A 23,226-nucleotide genomic window follows, 5' to 3' on the forward strand; every position below is an offset into this window, starting at 1 on the left:
ACCAATGAGCTGCATTGAAAGGGCAGGTCCACTGCACATTATACTGCAGGCAAGGGGCTTACCCCACCCATACCTTTGCCCCTGCACCCTGAGGAATTGCCACCAGGCCAAGAAGGAGGCATCACCCGGCTTGGCTTGTCATCAAAACTGTTTCCTAGTGGATAGGAGGGAAGGAAAATATACCTCAATGAGCAGGATGGTGGCTCGAAGTCATTTAATTTTAATTCTGGAAGAGATGTGCACTTACTATGCACCCTCCAACTGGGAATGAAGCAGAACTTATTATTCACAGATTTATTCAGTAGGCTGATGAGGAGCTCTTTGGAAAAAAAAAGTGATTAGCTGAGCCAACATGAGTTCATCAAGAGTCAGCCATGCCAAACCAACCTCATTTCCTTTGTTAGTGGGGCTCCCAGACCAGCAGGAAGTTGTAACATGGTGTTACTTGACTGGAGGAAGCCTTCCGACAAAGCCTGTCATAATATCCTGGTAGACAAAATGCGGACACGTGGCTGGAGAGTCCTCTGGGGAGAACTGGCCCGAAGCATGCCCAGGGCAGGCATCAATGGGCCAGTGTGACCCAGAAGATGGTGGCCCTAACTGCCCACAACTCAACACTGTTGTCGAGGCCTGGGGTGAAAGCAGGAACAGCTGACAAATCGTGAATGACACAAAGCTGGGAAGAACGGTTAACAAGATAGTCCAAAGCCTGAAAGCTCAAAATTAGGTCTGAGGGTATAAAGTGGGGCTGCAACCAAAGAGAACAAATCTAATAGAGTCAGTTTGGGCTGTTATACCAAAGTGTCATAGACTGGGTGGCTTGTAAATAACAGACATTTATTACAGTTCTGGAAGCTGGCAGTCTGCGATCAGGGAGCCAGCACAGATATGTTCTAACAAGAGCTTCTTCTGGGTGGCAGACTGCTGACTTCTATGTCCTCACAAGGCAGAAAGAGAGTGAGGGAGTTCTCTGATGTCTTATAAGCACTCTGATCCCATTCATGAGGGCATGACCCTTGTGACCTAATCACCTCCCAAAGGCGCCACCTCCTAACACCATCATGTTGGTCCTGACTTCTCTTTGCTCTTCTCCCCTGTTAGATCTGAGCCTCCCATCCTTTCTGATGGTGGCCAATCTGAGCTCTGAACCCTGAAAATTCCTCTTGTCCCTGAGAGAAAGAAACTGCTCTTGCTGGTTTCCTGCCTCCTAGTGGGTAGCACACTGCCCAAATGTGCCTCGTGATTCCCATTTCAAGCCTTTGGGCCACAGGAGGTGTCTGGGTACTGCCAGAAGTTCTGCTCTACCAGGTGTGGCAAGAAGAGCAGAAAGTTCCTCCCTGTGTCCCCTAGGGATCCTCAGGGAGCCCCAGGCCTCCTGCAGGAGAGATCAATGGTTTCTTCAAACCATATACTCCAGCGGGACAGGGGCCTGCACTCTTTCGGTGGGGCTACCTCTCACTCCCTAACAGTTTTCCTGGGGTGCCGAAAGCCAGTAGAATTGTAACCAGCCTTTCTTTTCTACTCCATGTGCTGACTCTCCCAAGGAGACCCTCCAAGCCCCTCACCACACCTAAGGGATCCTGCAGAAGTGATTCTCCCCTGGAGCAGGATGCAGGATACAACTTGCAGGATACAGCTCACCCGGCCCCAAGCACGGCTGCCACCCAGCCTCATTCCTGAATGGGGGAAATGACTAAACAAGCCCTGAGGGCCTGACGGGGAGGGGGAGCCCAGCTCAGGTCCCTACTCAGACCTCAGCCAGAGACCCAGGAGAACAGGGGGTCTCATTTCCAGGCTGGCCAAGGTTGGGGGCGGGAATTGTGGCTTGCCCACAAAACAGATGGGAAGAAAGCCTGACAGAGTCGACTACTCTCATATCAACTGCTTGGGCCTTTAGAGAGACCATGGTGCTATTGCCATGGAGATGACCCGTTGACTCCTTCCCCTAATGTCGAACACTGCAGACTAGCATTCTCTATCACTTCTCCACAGTGGTTTCTATTCTTTCCTACACTCCGCAGTAAAGAATGTTCCACATCAAATCTCATTAGTTTTTGTCGGGCTCATCCGTTTGGGGCTGTTTTTTCCTCAGTTGATTTAATAACCCCATGTGTTTTGTGATTTCTCCCCTCTTGTTGTTTTCTCTTTCTTTTCAGGTTAAATAGATCCAACTGCGCCAACTGCCCACCCACTCATGCCCCCCAACACACACACACACACACACACACACACACACACTTACACCTCCCCCCATATGCCCCCCACCTCCACACCCCCTCCAACCCCTGCCACACACACTTTTCCCTCTCACGTATATCCCCATCTCCACCCCCGGCATATCCACACTGTTCCCCTACACCCTCTAAACACCTCCCCCACCTTTCTTCCCTTGCATATGGCTCCAGCCCCACCTTTCCCATCTTCAAATACATCCACCTCCCTCCACACCAGTACACCTCAACTCCCTACACATAAAACACCTCCCTCCCCTCCACACCTATACACAATTACCCCACAAACACACTCATACTTCCCGTCTACCCCGCACAGCTTCTGAGCATACCCATCTCACACTACAGCTGGGTGTTCCCCCACTGAACACCCCTAAGCTGGTCTGCCATGAGCAGCTCTCCCAGCGGAAGGGAGCTGCATGGCTCCCACCATTCAGTGGAGTGCATTCTGCTCTGGGGGTTGGGGAGCTCATTCGAAGCCTTGCTTATCATCCACTGAACAAGGGGCACAGTCACTCAGGGCCCAGAGGCTTCCCCTCCTTACACCTCCTTCCCACCCTCCTTCTCAGGGATGAATGAGCCTGGGTGAGGGGCTGGCACATTTATGAATAAAGGACTAGAAAATGACTCTTCCCTTTCTTTTCTTGACTGCTCCAAAAATACAATCCAACCCCCACCTCTTATCTTACAGGAAACTCCTTGCCTGTGTGCATCCATTGTCTGTGTAGGGGCCCACTTCCCTCTGGACTTGGCCCAGGAGCCTTCAGAGGTTACACCTCGTCCTGCCAGACTCTGGTTTCCGAAGACTCCTCTCTTATCTCCTGAGAGAATTGGTGTCACATTGGCCTGTTTCCCATCTACCGAAACCTTGCTGCGCCTTCCAGAAGTGGTCTTGGAGGTTTGGCTGGGTAGCTAGTCTTTTCTCTAAAGGCGCCAGGGCACATTTCCGGACCCCTCTGACATTTAGAAAATCTAAACATTCATAAATGTCTGCCTGGCCTTTTTAAAATTAGCAATTAGTTGTTAAAGGTCTCCATGATTTCCACAATGTTCAGCCCCTCTTTTTTTTTTTTTTTTTTTTTTTTTTATTTTTTCCTAAAATACATAGTTACTCTTCATTTCCCATGTTCATTTCTGGAGTAGCTTTGCTCCAAGGAGACGAAATCAGCAATCAAGACATAATAGGTCTGGGGGTCATTACTCATGAGTAACAAATTTCAAATGTCACAACAAGGGCAGGCCAAGAAAAATGTGCTGGACAGCTAACACAGGCCAGGCACTTCACCTATACTATCTTGTGTTGATTTTGCCCCCAGGACACCCTGAAAGTGAAGGTATTATGGGTTCTATTTTACAGACAAGGAAACCGAGGTTCAGAAAGTTAAAGTAGGAGCTTGGCAAGTAGATGGCTTAGCCATTTAAATGTTGAAGTCCGTGTTCTCTCCATAATACCAGGCTGCTCTAACTGAGGGTCTGGGAAGAGAGCAGAAAAGCAGCCTAAGCTTCAACTAAGAGGAATCCTACTGACTCACATATGGAGGATGCAGCAGAGACTAGGTTGAGGGACAAGCCCTGCTCTGAGCCACAGCAGAAGACCTACAGTGAGGACCGGGGGGAAGCTGCCTTCGAAGCCCCCAGGACAACAGGCCCATCAGTCATGAGCTGTGAGACTCTGCTCACCACAGGAAGCAGGCCCCCCCCTCATTTGTGACCCTAGTTTAACCAGCATAATACATATCTTGTCCCCACCAAATTCTGAGCATGCATCTTCCCAGCCCTTGAAGCCCTGTGAGCGAGGGTCCATTTCATGTAGGGAGGAACTGAGCCTCAGAGTTGTGGAGGAGGTTGCCTGGGCCGCACTGTGAGGGAGTGTCAAATCCCGAGGACTGCCTGACTCCGGAACACCACTCAGGGTGGTGCATTTAATGAAATTCATTTGTTCCTGATCGCCTTGCATAATTCAAAACTAAAGTTCCTGTAGGAATGCATTTGAAATAGGAGTCGCATTTCAAACTTTTTCCATGAAGTAAGACTTTCTGAATATTTTCATTTGCACATTTTAGCACAGCGCCTGCCCATGCTGCACTGGAGCCCAGCACACAGCCCCTGATAGACCCGATGGATGTGGCTCCTGAGCCAAAGTCCTCCTCATCCCACCTCCTGGCACTGGGAAGATGCCCTGAAGGTGGCTCTGCCCTAGCACTTCCAGCTGCTGCTCTGAACCCAGCCAGAGTAAGGGAGACTGCTGGCCTCACCCTCGCAGATAGAATTTACAAACACAAAATGAGCAACAACAAAGAAAAAGTTTCCTCTACTGGCCTGCGATTCCTCCCCACAGGCTGAGAGGCAAGCTGTGGTCCCTGTCCCCATGCCCTTCAGTCCCCTTTCACTGGAGTTTGGCTAAGAGCACTGAGGTCAAGGAGGGAATGGCAGAGTGAACTCTGAGCAGGGAAGATCTTGGTGGGCTGAACCCCAGCCAACGGACCATCCTTAACAAGGAGCAGAGTGACTGCTTTCAGAGACCCGCCTGTCTCTAACCACCCTCTGTGGTGGCTTCTCTGTGCGAAGGAAATGCCACTGGTATGTGGCCCAGGCTGCAGGCAGCCAACCCACCAACCCATGGTGTGTGGTGCCTGGCAGGAAGCCCTCCCATCAGTCTGGCCCCCGCGCCCCAGGCTCCCTTGCTGATTTCATCAACCCAGTCCTCATGCTGGTGGGGAAGGGCAGGGACACTGGGTCTGGAGTGGGCTTGGCACACAGCTCCTTGGGAGGGTGGCCAGGAACGCCTGACTCTCCTTCAGAGCTGGCCTCAAACCCCTTGTCTAGACTGAGGAGGAGAAAGAGCATGGTAGAACCCCTAGATTTGGTTCTGTCTTCCTCCTGGACCTACTTGAAGGATTCACTCCCTACACAGTCCAAATAGACACAAAGCCACAATGTGTTCATGATAAAAGATTAGTTCACTGGTGATTTATGTAGAAATCTAAAATATTCCCATGATCAGAACCCAACAGACATCTCATCACTAGATGCTATTATTCCTGTTCCATTCTTTTTCCAATCCAGCCACCTGTCTCTCTCTACCATAGGTCTCACAATCTATAAAGGAATCCCTTCTATCATTCTAAGTGATTCACCTCTCAAATCTGACCTCCACATATAACAACAACAAAAAAAGCCTGGTATTTAAGCAAACAAAAATCAGTTGTCCCTTGGCCTATTTTCTGATGGCTCATTTATCCTCAGACATCCTCAATTCCAATACAGCGGGCCAAGGATGAGCATTTGTGGATTGGCCTCTCACTGCTGTTCATCACAAAACCACTGTCCCTTCTTACATCCCTGAAAAGAGGTGCAAGTTTATCCCAAGCCAATAAATTATCATAAAATTAGCACCAAAGCAGGGTTGTTCCTGGCGTGCCAAGTGAATACAAATGCAAAACCACTTTGTAAGGCTATTTCCCAACCAAGAACACACAAATTTCTGCAGAAGAAAAAAATCCCAGTGCAAATGACCCCACAGCCAAACATGACAGAACACACAGGAAATAAGCCACTGTGAACAAAAACAAGCAAACACAAAAATGGGAGGATTAGCATCCCCAAAACTTCAGCTAATGGACTGAAAAAGACTATAAAATTAAAATGTTTAAAATAAGAGACCTAAATAAAAATATAAATCATAAGCAAATATCAAAAACCATGAAGATCGAGCAGATAGATTTGAAAAACTATCATAATAACTTTTGGAAGTTAGCAAAATATATAGAGCCATTAAGATATACAATGTATACTAGGAGTTGGACATCAGATGAAGAGAGTTGGAGGGAGACTAAGTGAACAGGAAGACATATCTGAGGAAATCACAAAGGAAGCAGCTTAGATGAATAAGGTACTTGAAACTATGAAAGATGAGAGACAAGGAGAACGGGAATAAAAATATATATATTTATGGATCTTTAGAGGAAAGAAAGGAGAAATAGGGCCGTGCAATATGCAATATCAGGAACATTCTTGACTGAAAAATTTTCAGAATCAAAGAAAAACTTTAATCTTCAAAATAAACAGCACATTGAACTTCAAAATAGACATGAAAAATTAACTTACGTTTAGACACTGTATGGTACACATGCAATACCACAAAAAAAGAGAGAAAATCTTAAAGACAACTAGAGAGAAAAAATGGAATTCCTACAAAGGGATGACAATTTGACTGATGGAGAAGCCCCAGTGAGAGAAGCCCGAAGACAGAGGCTTTGAAGTACCTTCAAAGCACTGAGAAGAAATAACTGTGAATTTAAAATCCTGCTTGCAGCTAAACTAAACTAACTAAACTACAATGTAAGAACAAGGGTAAAATTGTCATTTTCTGACATAGACTTAGATATTTTCTCATCCATGGGTCCACCTGAAAGTAATGCTAAAGAATATATTTCAGGAAAAAGGAAATTAAATCAACAGGGGGTAGGTGAAATGCAAGAAGCAATTGTGAGCAAAGAAACTGGTAAACGTGTGGGTAAATGTGCGTAAGTGTTGACTTTATAAGTAACAACAATTATAATAATAATGAGCACTGGGGGGAGGTTAAAGACAGGCAGAACTAAAGTACTGGTCAACAAAAACATGGAAGATGGAAGAGGAGACCAAGTAGTAAAACATCCCAGCAACCTTACTTTGTTCTGTTGGAAAATAGAGACATTTGTCATCTTTAGAGTTTGTTAAATCATAGGTCAGTGTGAAAATGTGAGGGTAAGGGTGAGGCATACTGTGTTCATGGACTTGCCAACTGAGTAAACATGTCCATTATCCTCAAATTGATCTATGAATTTAATGCAATTTGAATAAAAATTCCAGAAGGAATTTTTTTAGATATACACAAACTGATTATAAAATTTATATGGGAAGAAATAAGAATTGATAAAATAATTTCAAGAAAAATAAAATTGGAGGAATCACAGTACCCAATTTTAAGTCTCAAAACTATAAAACTGCCTCTTAATTATGATATAATGCTGTTCTTCATCTCTTGTTACAGTCTTTGTTTTAAAGTCTAGTTTGTCTAAGTATGGCTACTTCAGCTTTCTTTGATGTCCATGAGCATGATAGATGGTTCTTCAACCCCTCACTTTCAATCTGCAGGTGGCTTTAGGTCTAAAATGAGTCTCTTGTAGGCAGCATGTTGATAGATCTTGGTTTTTTATATGTTCTGATAACCTTATGTCTTTTGATTGGAGTATTTAGTCCATTTACATTGAGAGTGATTATTAAAAGATATGAATTTAGTGCCATTGTGTTACCTGTAGATTTGGTATTTCTGGTGATGTTCTCTGATCCTTTGTAATCATTGTTGCTTTGGTTGTCTTCCCTGCTCACCCCCCCACCCCCTCCACTCAGAGAATCCCCACTAAACTTTCTTGCAGTGCTGGTTTAGTGGTCACAAACTCCTTTAGTTTCTGTTTGTCTGGGAAACTCTTTGTCTCTTCTTTTATTCTGTATGAACAGCCTTGTTGCATAAAGAATTCTTGGCTGCATATTTTTCCCATTCAGCACATTGAATATTTCCTGCCCCTCCTTTCTGGCCTTCCAAATTTCAGTGGGCAGATCTGCTAATCTTATGTGTCTCCCCTTGTAGGTTAAGGACATTTTGGCCCCTGCTGTTTTCAAAATTCTCTCTTTATCTTTGTATTTTGCAGGTTTCACTATGATATGTCATGGTGTTAACCTGTTTTTGTTGATTTTGAGGGGAGTTCTCTGTGCCTCTTGGACTTGAATGCCTGTTTCCTTTCCCAGATTAGGGAAGTTCTCAGCTATAACTTGTTCAAATAAACCTTCTGCCCCCTTTCCCCACTCTTCTTCTTCTGGGACTCCTATGATACGGATAGTGTTTTGTTTCATAGAATCACTAAGTTCTCTAAGTCTCTCCTCATGATCTAATAATTTTCTTGTCCTCTTTTTTTCAGCTTCATGATTTTGCATAATTTTATCTTCTATATCATCTATTCTCTCCTCTGCTTCTTCAATCCTCATTGTCATTGTATTCAGTCTGTATTGCATCTCAGTTATAGCATTCTATATTTCAGCCTGACTAGTTTTTAGGTCTTTGATCTCTGCAGCAAGGGTTTCTCTGGTGTCTTCTATGTTTTGGGAAGAATTCCCCATCTTGTTATTTTGGCTAAGTTTCTGTTGTTTGTGTGTTTTAAAAGCTTGCTATGTTTCCAGCATGTAAGAGTAATGCTATATCAAAATCCAAAGGAGAACTCAGGCAGCAATCTCTTTGACCTCGGCCACAGCAACTTCTTACTAGACATGTCACCAGAGGCAAGGAAAACAAAAGAAAACATGAACTACTGGGACTTCATCAAGATAAAAATCCTCTGCACAGTGAAGGAAACAATCAACAAAACTCAAAGGTAACTGACAGAATGGAAGAAGATATTTGCAAATGACATATCTGATAAAAGGTTAGTATCCAAAATCTATAAAGAACTTATCAAACTCGACATCCAAAAAAAAAACCAAAAAAAAAAAAAAAAAGAAAACAAACAAAACAAAAAACAAAAAACAACCCAGTAAAGAAATGGGCAGAAGACCTGAATAGACACTTTTCCAAAGAAGACATCCAGATGGCTAAGAAACACATGAAAAGATGCTCAATATCACTCATCAGCAGGGAAATACAAATCAAAACCATGATACTACTTCACACCTCTCAGAATGGCTAAAATTAATAGCATAAGAAGCAACAGGTAGGGGTGAGGATGTAGAGAAAGGGGATGCCTCTTACACTACTGGTGGGAATGCAAACTGGTGTAGCCACTCTAGAGAACAGTATGGAGGTTTCTCAATAAACTAAAAATAGGGGGACCTAACTGGCTCAAGTGGTTAAGGGTCTGACTCTTGATTTCAGCTCAGGTCATGATCTCACAGTTCATGAGTTCTAGCCCTATATCAGGCTCTGTGCCGGCAGCGCAGAGCCTGCTTGGGATTCTTTCTCTCCCTCTCCCCCTCTGCTGCTCACATGTATGCTCTCTCTCTCTCAAAATAAATAAACATTTTTAAAAATTAAAAAAAAAAGAAACCCACTAAAAATAGAACTACCCTATGATCCAGCAATTGCACTACTAGGTATTTACTCAAAGATACAAAAATAAAGATTCAAAGGGGTACATGCACCCAATGTTTATAGCAGCATTATCAACAATAGCCAAAGTATGGAGAAAGCTGAAATGTCCATCAAGTGATGAATGAATAGAGAAGATGTGGTGTGTGTGTGTGTGTGTGTGTGTGTGTGTGTGTGTGTATTCCATTTGCAATGAATTGGATGGAACTAGAATGTATTATGCTAAGCAAAATAAGTCAATCAGAGAAAGATCAATATCATATGATTTCACTCATATGTGGAATTTAAGAGACAAAGCAGATGAACATATGGGAAGGAGAGGAAAAAGAAAGAAAGGGAAACAGACCACAAGAGACTCTTAATGATAGAGAACAAACTGAGGGTTGATGGAAGGAGGTGGGTGGGAGATGGGCTAGATGGGTGATGGGCATTAAGGAGGGCACTTGTGATGAGCACTGGGGGTTGTATGTAGGTGATGAATCACTTAATTCTACTTCTGAAACCAATATTGCACTGTATATTAACTAATTAAAATTTAAATAATAAATGAATAAAATGTTAACCAATACAAAAAAACTATAAAACTACAATAATCACGACAGTGTGACAGTGGGAGAGAACAGACACAAAAACTAATGGAAAAGAATAGAAAGTCTAGAAAAAGACCCACACAAATAGGACCAATTGATTTTTTTTTAATGTAGCCTTCATGCCCAGCCCAGAGCCCAAACAGGGCTTGAACCCACAACCCAAGATCAAGATTTGAGCTGAGATCAAGAGTAGGGTGCTTAACCAACTGAGCCACCCAGGCCCTCCCATTGATTTTGGATAATGGTGCAAAAAATATTTAGTGGAGAAAAGACAGTCTTTTTTGACAAATGATACTAAAACAATTTAATATCCATATGCAAAAAGAAGGAAAGGAATCTTATAAAAAACTAACTCAAGTGGATCATAGATCTAAATATAAAGCTATACAATTTAAGGAAACACGGAAACACACACACACACACACACACACACACACACACACACACACACACACAAGAAAATCTTCCTGATCTGGGATTAGGCAAAGAGTTCTTAAATGTGCACCAAAAGTAAGATCCATTAAAGAGAAAGAATGATAAATTGTATTTCATCAAAATGAAAAACTTTTGCTTTGCAAATGACACTGTTAAAAGAATATAAAGGAAAAGCTGAGGACTGGGAGAAAATATTTGCAAATCTGATGTCCAGTAAAGAATCTGTATTCAGAATGTATAAAGAACTCTCAAATTCAACCATAAGAAAACAAATAATTCAATTACAAAATGGGCAGAAGGCTTGAACAGACACCTCCCCCAAAAGAATACATGCCTGACAAATAAGCACATGAAAAGATGTTCAACATCATAAACTTACATTTACCAAAAAAAACTATATGTAAATATTTACAGCAGCTCTATTTGTATTGGTGCAAACTGGAAACAATTCAAATGTCTTTCAACAGGTAAATGGATAAACTGTGGTAGAGCCATACAATGGAATACTATTAAGCCATAAAAAAGGAATGAACTGCTGATACGTGCAACAATGTAAGTGAATTTCAAACGTCTATGGTGCAGAAACAAATCTAGTTTCAAGATGTTATATGCTATATATTTCCATTTCTGTGATATTCTCAAAAGCCACAAATTAAAGTGATGGAACTGGGCTAATGGTTGCAGTGGTTGGGGAGAGCATGACCATAAAGGAATAGCATGATGGGGGTGTTGGAGTGATGGGACTGCTCTGTATTTTGACTGTGGTGGTTACACAATCTATAAATGTATTCACATTTAGAGAACTGCGTGTCACCCCTAACACAAAGGCAATTTTACTTGCTAATAATTTTTTTAATGTTTCAACATAAGGATAACTAATAATGTATACCTTCCAAACGAGTAGAAGAAAAAAAAATAAGACTAAAGAAATAGGACATAGCAGTAGAAGGAAGAAAAGTATACAAATAAACAACGGGCTTAAGCACACCAACTACAGGAGAGTGGCCACCTCTGGGGAAGAAGTGAGGAGTCAAGAGGGTGTTAATGTCTTCTTTCTTTTTTGAAAAGGGGTATCTGGCAACCCAAGTGTCCATCAACAGGTGAGTGGATACATAAAATGTGTTGCATCCATACAAGGGCATACTATTCAGCCACAAACAAATGAAGTTCTTGATACAAGTTCAACGTGGATAAATTTTGAAAACATGATGCAAATTGAAATAAGCCACGTACAAAAGGACACATATTGTATGATTCCACTGATATGAAATATCTAGATTGGGCCAATTCATAGAGACAGAAAGCAGATTAGAGGTAACCAGGGGCTGCAGGGAGAGAAGAATTCGGAGTTACTGCTTAATCAGTACGGAGTGTCTGCTTAGGGTTGACGAAAAAGTTTTGGAAATAGTGGTGATAGTTGCACAATACCGTGAATGTAATGAATGCCACTGAATTGTACACTTCTATCACTTACGATGGCGTATTTTATGTTTTACACATACTTTATCACAATTTTAAAATAACATGCCAGAACTGCTGGATTGTACACTTTAATTTTTTTTTATGTTAATTTTTGAGAGAGAGAGATAGAGTGTGAGCAGGGGAGGGACAGAGAGAGAGGGAGACACAGAATCTGAAGCAGGCTCCAGGCTCTGAGCTGTCAGCACAGAGCCCGACGCGGGGCTCAAACCCACGAACTGTGAGATCATGACCTGAGCCGAGGTCGGATGCTTAACTGACTGAGCCACCCAGGCTCCCCAAAAATAAAATAACTTTTTAAGAAAAGGGAACTCTTACTGGGCAATCGAGTGTTATTTAATTCCTCGTTCATTACTTGTGTGAAATTCTCCTACATCTCTCCTTATACTACAGGGCACATCGCTAAGAACCAGGGACTCCCTGTCTCAGAAAGGCCACTTGTCCAAGAATCGGGAGACCCAGGTCTGTCTCTCCCTAACTCACTGGTACCCTCGGGAAAGTTACTGGACAGCTTTGAGTGCCAACTTCTCATCTTAGACCTCTTCTCTCCCCTTCACAGGTGTCAAGGGGACTCCAATGAGATCACAGTGTAAGCGTGTTGTGACCTCAAGAGTGATGGATGAATGTAAAATGTTGGGAAGTATTAAACACATGATTAAACATGCAGAAAATCCACAGATCTCATCATGGTCAATGCTTTGACCTTCCACAAGCCCATCACAGGCACTGCTCACAAGCGTCCCCACTTGTGTGCGCTGGGTCATTCCTGGCACAAAGCACAGGGAATTACAGAGAATCACAGGGGGAGGTGAGCCACCAGCTTCACGCTCTGACCTCAGCAAGCCAGGGCTGCTCCAAAGTTCTTCATGATTCCATATGTTCTCACTTTCAGATGTGTTTTGGGGAGAAACAAAACAATGAAATCCAAGGATGCTTTCTGGTGGGAGGGGACAGCATGGCCCAGAGTGGTATCCACTGCCCCAGTGGCATCCCAACCAACTTTGGTGAGATGCCCACTCCTTGCTTATCCTCTTGGAGGCCACTTACCAACACTGGTCAAGGTGTACTGGTAGGGCTCTGAGAGGAAGTGTGGGAGAGTGAGGACAAAGGCACCCGAAGCTAGGAGGAGACCCCCAATGCCAATCAGCCGTGGACGGTGCACCCGGCTGCCAAAGTAGCTGACGAAGATGATGAGGATGGCATTGCTGATCTGCAGAGAGAGCAGAGGGGCTGAGTGAGACCTGAGACTCTGTCCCTACCCACCCACAGGGAAGACCTGACTGTACCTGGTCCAGGAAAAGCAGAGAGGTGAGAGGCCGCCCAGGGTCAGCCTTGCCCAGAGACCCTCACAGAGGGTCCAGCATGCGCTCTTTCAGCTCTCCCCTATTGGCAGAAACCCTTACCAGCCTCAGCCTTCTGGACCAGACCAAGGGAAGTATCTAGAGACCATGTAAAGCTCACAGCCTAAATTTCAACCATCTTAGAACCAAATCTTTTGGGGGCAAAGTCCAAGGGAGCCTCCAGTTCTGGCTGGCTCCTATCAAAGCACATGTTCTCTAAATGCCCTAAAGACTCTGGCTCGGTAGTCAGAAAATCACCAAGCAACGTGTGCTATGTCACTTCATCCTGGAACAACTCTCTTTTTGTGACAAAAGTGGGGCTCAGAATATCAGATAACTTGCCCATGTTATGGGGTTAGGAGGTGGCTTGAGCAGGGACTACTGAATTTAAAGCACCCAGTCTTAGGTAGACTGGTCTCCTGTCTCTTGGAGCAGTGGGTTCCTGTCCCAGCACATCTGCTACTGACCTGCCCCTGGCCCTCCTTGGGCCTACTTCCACTCCTGCTAGTGAGGGAGGAGGACCAAACCACCCCCTGAGTTCCTTCCAGGCTGCAAACATCAGTAACTCCACATTCTTGGTGCTCCCTGGAAGGTGTGGTGTCTGAGCCCCACCCTGAGCCAGGGAAGGGATCTGAAGTCTCAGCCTGGGGAGCAGGGTCTCAAATGATAAAAGGGGTGCTAGCAGATCTTCTGACTACAACTCTATCCAAAGAGATGCCCTCTGCCCCAGAATGTAAGCTCACCTGGACTGGAGGAGCCTTAAATGCCAGCACTCACAGCCCTGCCCTATCCACACCACAGCCTTCTGGCTGGAAAAGCATGCACCCCTGTCTCAGGAAATAGGGGTCAGAGTCTTGCTACATGGCTCTTGCCAAACCACCAACTGGCCAATTCTCAGTTTTCTTCTTACGTGACCTCTCAGCACCATGTGATTCCAATGACCATTTCTTTCTCCCTGAAACACTTCTTTCACTGAGTTTCCAGGACACCCACCTTCTAGTTTTCTTCTCCTGGGGGCTCCCTCTCCATTTCCTTAGCTGGTTCCTCCTTGCTCCCCTGAACTCTCGACTCTGCTCTTGTCTTGGTGACCTTACCCGGTCCCACGGCTTTACATATTCTGTGTGTGCTTCTAATTCTCACAGGCTTAGCACACCCAAACCTCATGTCTCACCTTCCCCCATTCCCCCTCCACAGTCCTCCTCATCTCAGTCAATGGCACCTGCATCCCGCCAATGCCCCAAGCAAGACACCTGAGCATCATCCCTGACTGCTCTTTCACACCCATGTGCAACCATCAGCACGTCCCCCTGGCTGGACCTTCCATAGCCACCTGAAAGCTGAGTGCTTCTCTCCACCTCCCTCACTACCTCCTGGTCTAAGCCACTGCCACATCCTGCCTGAACTATTGCAGCAGCCTCCTAACTGGGCCCCAGGGGGGCCACTCTTGCCTTCCTGCAGCCTGTTTTCCACCTGGCAGACAGAGTGATCCCGTTGATGTGTCAGACCATGCTTCCTCTGCTCAAACTCATAAGAGTAAAAGACAAAGTCTGTCCCAGAGCCTCCAGAGCCCTATGGGGCCTGCCTCCCTCTGTGTTAAGGCTCTGATGTGCTCTCCTCCATCCCCCTTCCTCCCTCGCCCCAGCTGCTCTGCCTCTAGCTGTTCTAACACATGCCCTCGTCGGGCCTTTGTACTTGTTGCCCCTTCTCTTATGTGTCCACAGGGCTCCCTTGTCATCTAACCTACTTTAGACCTCTGCTCAGATGGAAATGTCTCATTAAGGTCTTCTCTGAAAAATAAGGGAGTGGCGCTGGGTGAAAGGGGTGAAGGTGCTCAAAAGGTACAAACTTCTAGTTATAAAATAAGTAAGTACTGGGATGTAATGCCCACCATGGCGACTCTAGTTCATAACACCGTATTGTTTATTTGAAAGTGGCTAAGACCGTGGATCTTAACTGTTCTCATCAGAAGAAAAACAAGCTGTAACTGTGTGAGGTGCTGGATGTTAACTAGACTTATTGCGGAGATCATTTTGCAATATACGCAAAGGTCGAATTGTTAGGCTGTATACCTGAAACTAATATTATGTTAAATGTCAATTATATCTCAATAAAAAATGAATTAAATATAACTTATATTTATGATAATTAAGTATAACTTATAATTTAAGTTATTTTAAATATATTTTATAATTTAAATTGTATTTAAATATTTTTATAAGTTATATTTAAATACATCTATTTTAAATTTATTTTAGAGAGAGCGTGTGTACGTGCATGCACACAAGCAGGGAAGGGACAGATGGAGAGAGAAAGAATCCTAAGCAGGCTTCATGCTCAGTGCAGAGCCTGATGCAGGGCTTAGTCCCACAACCCTGAGATCATGACGTGAGCCAAAATCAAGAGTCAGACGCTCAACCAACTAAGCCACCCAAGTGCCGCTAAATACATTTTATAATTTAAATTCTATTTAAATATTTTCATAATTTAAATAGAATTTATATAAAAAGTTATTTAAAATAAAACCACCACTTCCCTCCATGACTTTATCTTTCTTCATAGCACTTACTGTAATCTGATTTACCAAATTTTATTTATTTCTGTAAACAAATGTCATATTTATCATTAGAATGATATATGAGCAGAGGTTTTTATCTGTCTGTTCATTTCTGCCTCTCCATACCTAGAACAGTGTTTGACACATAGTTAGTGCTCATTAAATATTTGTTGAATAAATGAATGATAGGGTTTTTCAAGAAGACACAATTGCTCAAAAGATTCCTGTTTTGTGGCCAAGAGTAAGATGGTTTATAATATATACAGAAAGGGGGTGTGAAGGTGTGTGGGGAGGCAGCCTAGCCTGATCTACGGGGTTGCTCTGGCCCCTGGCTAGACATGGTTCTAGAAGATTCTGAAACCCATACCCAGAAGCAAAGCTTTCATTTATGCTTCTTAGATTTTTATCTCCCCATCCTTTTATTTCTCTATCATTTTTTCAAGAAATGATTGTAACTGTCAGACTAGAAAGGCTAAGCTACCTGAGGCTGACTTTAAAAGGTCTGGGTGAGGAGGGGTAGCAAAGCACCCCACAATGGGGAGGAAGGCCTGGGGTGCCCGAGCCCTGTCCATCTGGATTTGGCCCCTCCAGCACTGCCAGCGCCTGGGCTCATTTCTTGGAGAGAAGTGGGGCCTCCACAGCACTTATGGCTGATGCTGGCTTAAGACCTTAGTCCCCAAACTTCTCTTCAGCAGTGGAGTCCCTTTGAAAAAGCCATTTTTCCATAGTAAAATATAACATCATTTGATACACATGAATGAGGCGGTTCTAGCTGAGGTGAGGAGGGCCCTGCCATCCACACCTCAGCCCCTCGGCAGCCCCTGAACAGCTCGTTGACATCCCGTTAGACCCCTGAAAGTTGTTACTGAGCCCTTTTGTGACACCTCCCTGCCCATCAGTGTCCCCAAACACGGTTGTCCCCAGGGCAAACTGGTGGCAGGCATTAAGGGTGGGGCCCCGAGGGCTCCCTCTGACTTTGCCCAGGCATGGCCTGTAGCAGTGAGCAGAAGAAGCAGCTGCCTCACAGGGCAAGATGCCCATGTCTTCTCCCGTCAGCCAAGCTCCTCGTCCTGTCGCTGGCCTTTTGCACCCAGCCCTCCCCTCCCCTTCACTCACCCGCCAGCCTGGAAGGCTCTGGGACCAGGCAGCGGCCCGAAGCCTCATGCACCTGGAGGCTGGCCACACACTCCACAGTCAAGATGGCCTCACCTTCCCCTCCGCCAGGCCTGTTCTCCTCTAGCACCTCTCAGGCTTCTGGCGGCAGCCTCCCTGTAGTCTGTGGGACTTCAACCCTGCACTCCAGCAGCTGCCAAATCCTGCCTTTTCTTCATTCGCACTGTCGCTGGGGTCCTCTTCTCCCCCAGCCTCTCCAGCCTGGCTTGGTGGCACCAGCTCCCAGCCAGCTGACTTCTGGATGCACTGTCCCCCACCTCTAGTGTCTCCCAGTCACCTCTTCCAGGGGGTTCCCATTCATGAGACTGTTCATCCTGCCTGGCTCTGTTCAAGTAGCCATGCCAGTTCCTTACCACCTACCACAAAAGCTGGAAGCCTCGAGCTTGACCATAAAGGCCTCCCCTGATTTGGCTGCCCTCTGCTCTCCTGCTCTGCTGCTAAGAGGCCTACTTTACTACTCAGTCTGTTTCCAAATGCCTGCATCAGAAACAAGAGTGTAGAAAGCTCTTTGGCTGAGTTTCCTCTCCTACCTTCCTACACTCACCCATCTACCTCCCATACACACAACGACATACACAAATACACAGACAGATACACACTGGCACAGATCTTCATAGACACAGATACACAAATAACACACACACATAGTCTCACATAGAGGCACAGATCACAGATACATATATGTAGTGACACACACAGACACACACAAATACTGAGATACAGATGTACACACAGGAATACACAGTCACACACACACACAGGATTGTTAGGTCTAAGACATAAACCTGCTCGGGGCGCCTGGGTGGCTCAGTCGGTTAAGCATCCGACTTCGGTTCAGGTCATGATCTCACAGCCTGTGAGTTTGAGCCCCGCATCGGGCTCTGTGCTGACAGCTCGGAGCCTGGAGCCTGCTTTGGATTCTGTGTCTCTCTCTCTCTCTGTCCCTCCCCCGCTCATGCTCCGTCTCTCTCTCTCACTCTCTCAAGAATAAATCAACATTAAAAAAAAAATTTAAAAAAAAAAAAAAAAAAAAGAAATAGACCTGCTCGCAGGGCTGCTGTGACTAGGCCCCAAGTTTAGGTGCTGCCAGATGCTCTTAGCTCCGTGCCTGGTTCAGCGAAGCCTCGGAAAAGGTAGCTGCCTCCATGCCTGTGGCATCTAGCAGTCTCTAGGTCCCATGTGTGCATCCCCAGCTCCCCTGCCCCTCTCAGAGCCCTCAAGCAGACCCTGTGATCAGGGTGGCACACGAGTGGGGTCCGAGGGACTGGAACCTCCTGCTTACCTCATTCAAGCTGGAAATGAGCCCTGAGGAGGAACTGGAGAGCCCAAAGCGCTTCTCGATGGTGGTGAGGCTGCTCTTGAAGTAGGCGCTGTACAGGAGCTGACAGAGCTGCAGGAGGCCATGGCAGAGCACGAACACCTAGGGGAAGAGACAGTGAGCCCGGGCTAGGACCTTGGCCTTCCACCACGGGACCTCTGCGGCATGGAGCCCCAGCAGTCCAGCCTGCCTCCTCACCTGTTACTTGGGAACACTTACTTTATGGCTAGGTCCGGAGGGTGAAATGATATGGTTGCATCAGTGCTTTACCCCACGGACTCACTCAGGGCTGCTCGCCATTGCCATCATTCCCGCCATTCCTGGCCCTGTCAGCATGAAGTTCCCCGCAAAACCACAGGGCTGGAGAAGCACCCTCACCCCCGAGGGGAGGGAAAGGCGTGACTCATCAGCCCCACATCTAGAGCACTCAGCACCTTGAATTGTCCCCTAACTACACCACAGTGCCCGCCCCCCACACCCTCCCCTGGCACTGCTCTGCCCTTCCTCCTGAGTCCTGTGAAGACTAGAAGCCAATCTCCAGCTGTCCAGGTCACTCTCAGGGACACAGAAAGCCTGAGGGCACTTTGCTTCACTCCTCTTGACCTGTTCTTCATTCCCCACTCCACCATCAATACCCATTCTCCAAGGCTGGTCTCTAATGCACCATGGTGGGTTCCCAAAACCCCTGGTTTGAATGAATGTCCCCCAGCTTGCTATCACCTCTTATCAGGGGTATCTGTGATTGTGCTTGCTCCTCCGTGGATGAATGATAAGGGTCCCAGGAAGGCCCTGGGCCACAGTCTCTTCATCCTTTCCTGCCCTATATGTCTGCCCTAAGAGTATGAGTAAATATGAATGTGAGTTTGGGGTTGATGGGACAGATAACACAGCTGGGAGGGTGACAACGGTTTGTAGCACCTGGAGTTGGCTCCAGGCTGAGCTTTTGGGTTCTCAGCCAGTGGGCTGGGCCAGAGCAGGCTCAGAGCCAGGAGTCCCACATCCCTGAGCTCCCCTGCAAGGTGCCCCTTGCTGGAGATTGCACTTTTCCTCCAGGGAAGGGTGCGGTGCCCTTGTGTTTCATAGTCTGCCAAAACTCTTCCCTTAATTAAGGGCTGGCATCTTAGAAGAGCAACTGGGTCTCCTCCTTCATTTCCGTTTCCTTGCACAGCCGAGGCCACCCCCTGTGCGGGGGCCCCTCTCCAGGCAGTGGGATCAGAGCTGATATTCCCTCTCCTACCTGCCAGGGCAGAGCCCTTGTGAGGGCAGCCTGGGGCCTCCGACAGGGCCCGGCACTGGCTGTCTGCCCACACATGCATCCATGCTCACAGTCTCCAAATCCGAGGAGGCCAAGACACCCACAAAACCACACACCTCTCCAAAGTGCCGCCCGCTAGAGCCCGCGGCCACCTAGCTCCTGACCAGGGACAGAAGGAAGCCTGTACACCTAGAGGTGGAGGGAGCACTCCATACCTGCCTCCCTAGGGAGGCCTTGCTTAGCTTCATTTCATATATTGCGATTCTTAAGATTTTGTGATAAAGATGTTTTTGAAAACGATCTAGTCCCACTGTCTTTTATAAATGGGGAAACTGAAGTCCTGACATGGGGCTCCTAAGTGCCTTGCAGAGCATTCCACATGCAGTCAGCACTCTGGGCTCGGGTGCCAGGCAGTGAGATACCAGAAGTGCACCAGTTCTGGCCCTTCCTCTTGGGGTCTTGATTTCCCTGTGAGGTAACTGGGCTAAATTGGTGGTTCTTAACTCAGTTCTCATCCATGATCACTTAGTGGGGGCTGGTGGTGTCTCTGAAATATAAGGTCAGGCCCAAACTGAGGCCTGCTGAGTCAAAACTGGTGGAGGTGAAGCCCGAAGTGTGTTATTTAGACAAATTCACCCAGCAGAATCCACTGGGCAATGCGTGTTATGACGCCGTGGCTCTGACCATTTGTGTGCGGAGGGTAATGTATGAAGATGAGGAAAAGAAAACAAATTGAACACAGACAGTCCCAAATGTACAGGGGTTTCTGCTGAGGATCGGCCAGATGGAAAAGCACCTTAAGATAGTGAGGGTGGCAGTAAAGGAGAGTGAGGGACTTTTCCAGGATGGACACGGCAGTGGAGCAGGCTCGAACCCCGCTTCCTGGCCCAGGACAGATCCAGGAAAGAGCCAAGTGATCTCAGATGCCTCACCAGACCTCTTCTGATGCTTTGTCTGTGGTCCGCATCTCTGGGACACAACACCCTTTCTGCACACATTCATTGGAAAATCCATTTGTGGCACCCACATCTCAGTCCCTCATTTAGAACTTTCCCCAGGGCTTGACACTCAAGTCCCTCCTATTGTCTGCTGACTGTGTCCACCTGGACATTCTCAGACCCACGTCCCAAACATGACTCATTGTCCCCACAAACCTCTCCTGTTTTCCCTTCTTTCCCCAGCACCTGCACTTAGCTCCCCAAGCTAGAAACTGGGAATCCTCCCAGATGCCCGTGCTTCTCACACTCTGACATCTGGTGCCCTTGCTGAGCCCTGTGATTTCTCCTTGGCACCTCTTGTATTTGACCTGTGCTTTGTCTGCACGGCATGCCTTGCCTCAGGCCCTCCCCTTAAAATCCCCCATCCCACCACCCCAGAGACAGCTTTCTCAAACTCAGATGTGAGCAGGCTATACCCAAATGAACACCACTCACTGGCTCCCCACTTCCTACAAGATAAAAACCAATGCCTTGGTTTTTAAGATGCAATGGCATGGTATTTAAGATGCTACAGATCCCAGACTTTGCCTGCCTACTCTGCTGTGGCTGATTGTACTTTATGAAGATGTCTATAACAATATCTGCCATCCCATGTGACAATGACATTCCTTCACCAAGAGGTGGGGTCTTGTGTTCCCTCCCCTTCAATCTGGGCCAATCTTAGTTACTTCCTTCTAATGAAGAGAGTGAAGCAGAAGATGATGCTATGTGATCTCTGAGGCTAAGTCCTGACACTGACAGAGAATCCTTCTGACTCTCTCCTGGGACCCTAAGAAGCCAGACATCCCATTGTAAGGAAGCCCAGTCTTCCCTGCTCATGGAGAGGTCACGCGTCATTGTCTCAGCCAACCCCAGCTCAAGTTCCAGCATCAACTGCCAGACATGTCACTGAAAGAGCCCCTGGAGGGTTCCAGCCCCAGCCTTGATGCCAAGTGGAGCAGAAATGAGCGATCCCACCAAGCCTTGTACAGATGGCAGATTTGTGAGCAAATGAATGCTGTCATTCTTTGAAGCACTAAGTTTTGCATTGTTTTGTAATGCAGCACTAGATTGCTACAACCCCCATGGCCATACACTTTGCCCTTCAAACTCCATCAAGGTCATACTACTCCAGTTCTCCACAGCACACATTCATTGTCTGTGTCTCTGCTCACAATCTGCGCTGAATTATCTTCCCCTTCTTGATCTGGATAACTAACTCTTCTTGGCTCTTCTTGCCCAGCATGTGGCTCAGTTTTGTGTCTAGTTCAAGGTTGCTTCTAAAAAATCCCAGCATACTATTGCTGCAGAGGCCTCTTGGAGGCTTGGCACATGGTTGGCATTAAGGGCAGCAGCATCTAGCAGAGGAGTGAGTGCCGTCATAACAGCCTGGGAGAGAGTATGAGATCAGGACGAAAGGTCGGGCAGCAGAGATCCAGGGAGGCACCCACAAAGGTTGAATTCACAAGGCTGCCAGTGATTTGAGTTGGAAGAAAAGGGGCAGAGCTTCCAGCCTCAGGGCCAGGAAGGGGGCAAGGCTGTGTGTGCAAGGCAAGACGGGGCCCCAGTCAGGGGAGTCTTTATGGAGTGAGAGGACAGTGAGTTCAGTTTTGGAATATCCAAGTTTCTGAGCATAAAGCTCAGAAAAGACCAGTCTCCCTCTAACCAAATTAGTAATGAATTAATAGGAATGACTAACCTCTACCAAATTCCCCAGCAGTCTCATGAGAGGAAGGTGAGGACAGTGGGAGAAAAAAAAAATCTGTCTCCAATCTTTCCTGAAAGATCTGCCTTTGCTCTCTCCAGGAAACACAGAAATTCCCCATTTCACCCCCCAGATACTAGGTGGGAGCCTCTGCCTAGAGCCAGCTGGCACCTTTCCACATCCTACACCCCCTCACAGAGCCAACCTCATCACCAGCTTTCAGCCAACTTTCACCATACTTCTCCAACCGAACTCTCTCTCTCCCTGTCATCTTCAATCCCTTCACTATATTGTTTTTTCTTTCTCATGGCGCTTCTTGCTTCCTAAATTATATCATTGCCACTTATTGGCATCTTGCCCCACCAGACAGAGACTGCACAGAGGAAAGATGATGAATGGTTTTTAAGGTGCCACTTCCCCATTGCCTGGAACAATGCCCGGTCCATATCAGAGCTCAATTGTTGTTGAGTGAATAGATGTGTCTTTATCTTTATTTTTTTGATCTTTGTTTATTTATTTTGAGAGAGAGAGAAAGAGAGAGAAATGCGTGAGCAAGGGGGGGCAGAGAGAGAGAAAGAGAGAGGGAGATAGAGAATCCCAAGCAGGTTCCTCACTGTCAACTCCGCCTGATGCGGGGAATCACACTTGATTCCATGAACAGTGAGATCATGACCTGAGCTGAAATCAAGTCAGACGCTTAACCAACTGAGCCACCCAAGAGCCCCTGAATGTTTCTTTAAATACTCTAACTCATGGGGTGCCTGGGTGGCTCAGTTGGTTAAGCGTCTGACTCTTGATTTTGGCTCAGGTCATGATCTCATTGTTTGTGAGTTTGAGCCTCACATCAGGCTCCTCACTGATAGTGAGGAGCCTCCTTGGGGTTCTCTCTCTCTCTCTCTCTCTCTCTCTCTCTCTTTCTCTCCCTCCCTCCCTCCCCCCCTCAAAAATAAGTAAACAGAAAAAATAAATAAATACTCTAACTCATGAGTCCTTGCTCAAGAAATTCGTCCATCAGAGCCACTGAGGAAGCTGCAGGTTCATTCCAGTGA

The 23,226-nt window shown here is 46.3% G+C and overlaps 1 protein-coding gene across 1 annotated transcript in view; it reads right to left on the reverse strand.

The window, feature by feature from the left end:
* The window catches only part of SLCO2A1 (solute carrier organic anion transporter family member 2A1), a 46,298-nt gene extending 27,740 nt beyond the window's left edge, over nt 1-18,558 (reverse strand). The window contains exons 1-3 of the mRNA XM_040481115.1: nt 18,538-18,558; nt 18,205-18,342; nt 12,903-13,065 (exon numbers count right to left, since the gene is read on the reverse strand). Coding sequence (XP_040337049.1) covers nt 12,903-13,065; nt 18,205-18,342; nt 18,538-18,558 — 322 coding nt within the window. The remainder of the gene's footprint in view (nt 1-12,902; nt 13,066-18,204; nt 18,343-18,537) is intronic.
* Between the last annotated feature and the right edge of the window lie 4,668 nt (nt 18,559-23,226).

The sequence above is a fragment of the Herpailurus yagouaroundi genome, unplaced genomic scaffold (genome assembly GCF_014898765.1).
Source record: "Herpailurus yagouaroundi ecotype Mexico unplaced genomic scaffold, PumYag 159, whole genome shotgun sequence".
NCBI classification, from domain to species: Eukaryota; Metazoa; Chordata; class Mammalia; order Carnivora; family Felidae; genus Herpailurus; species Herpailurus yagouaroundi.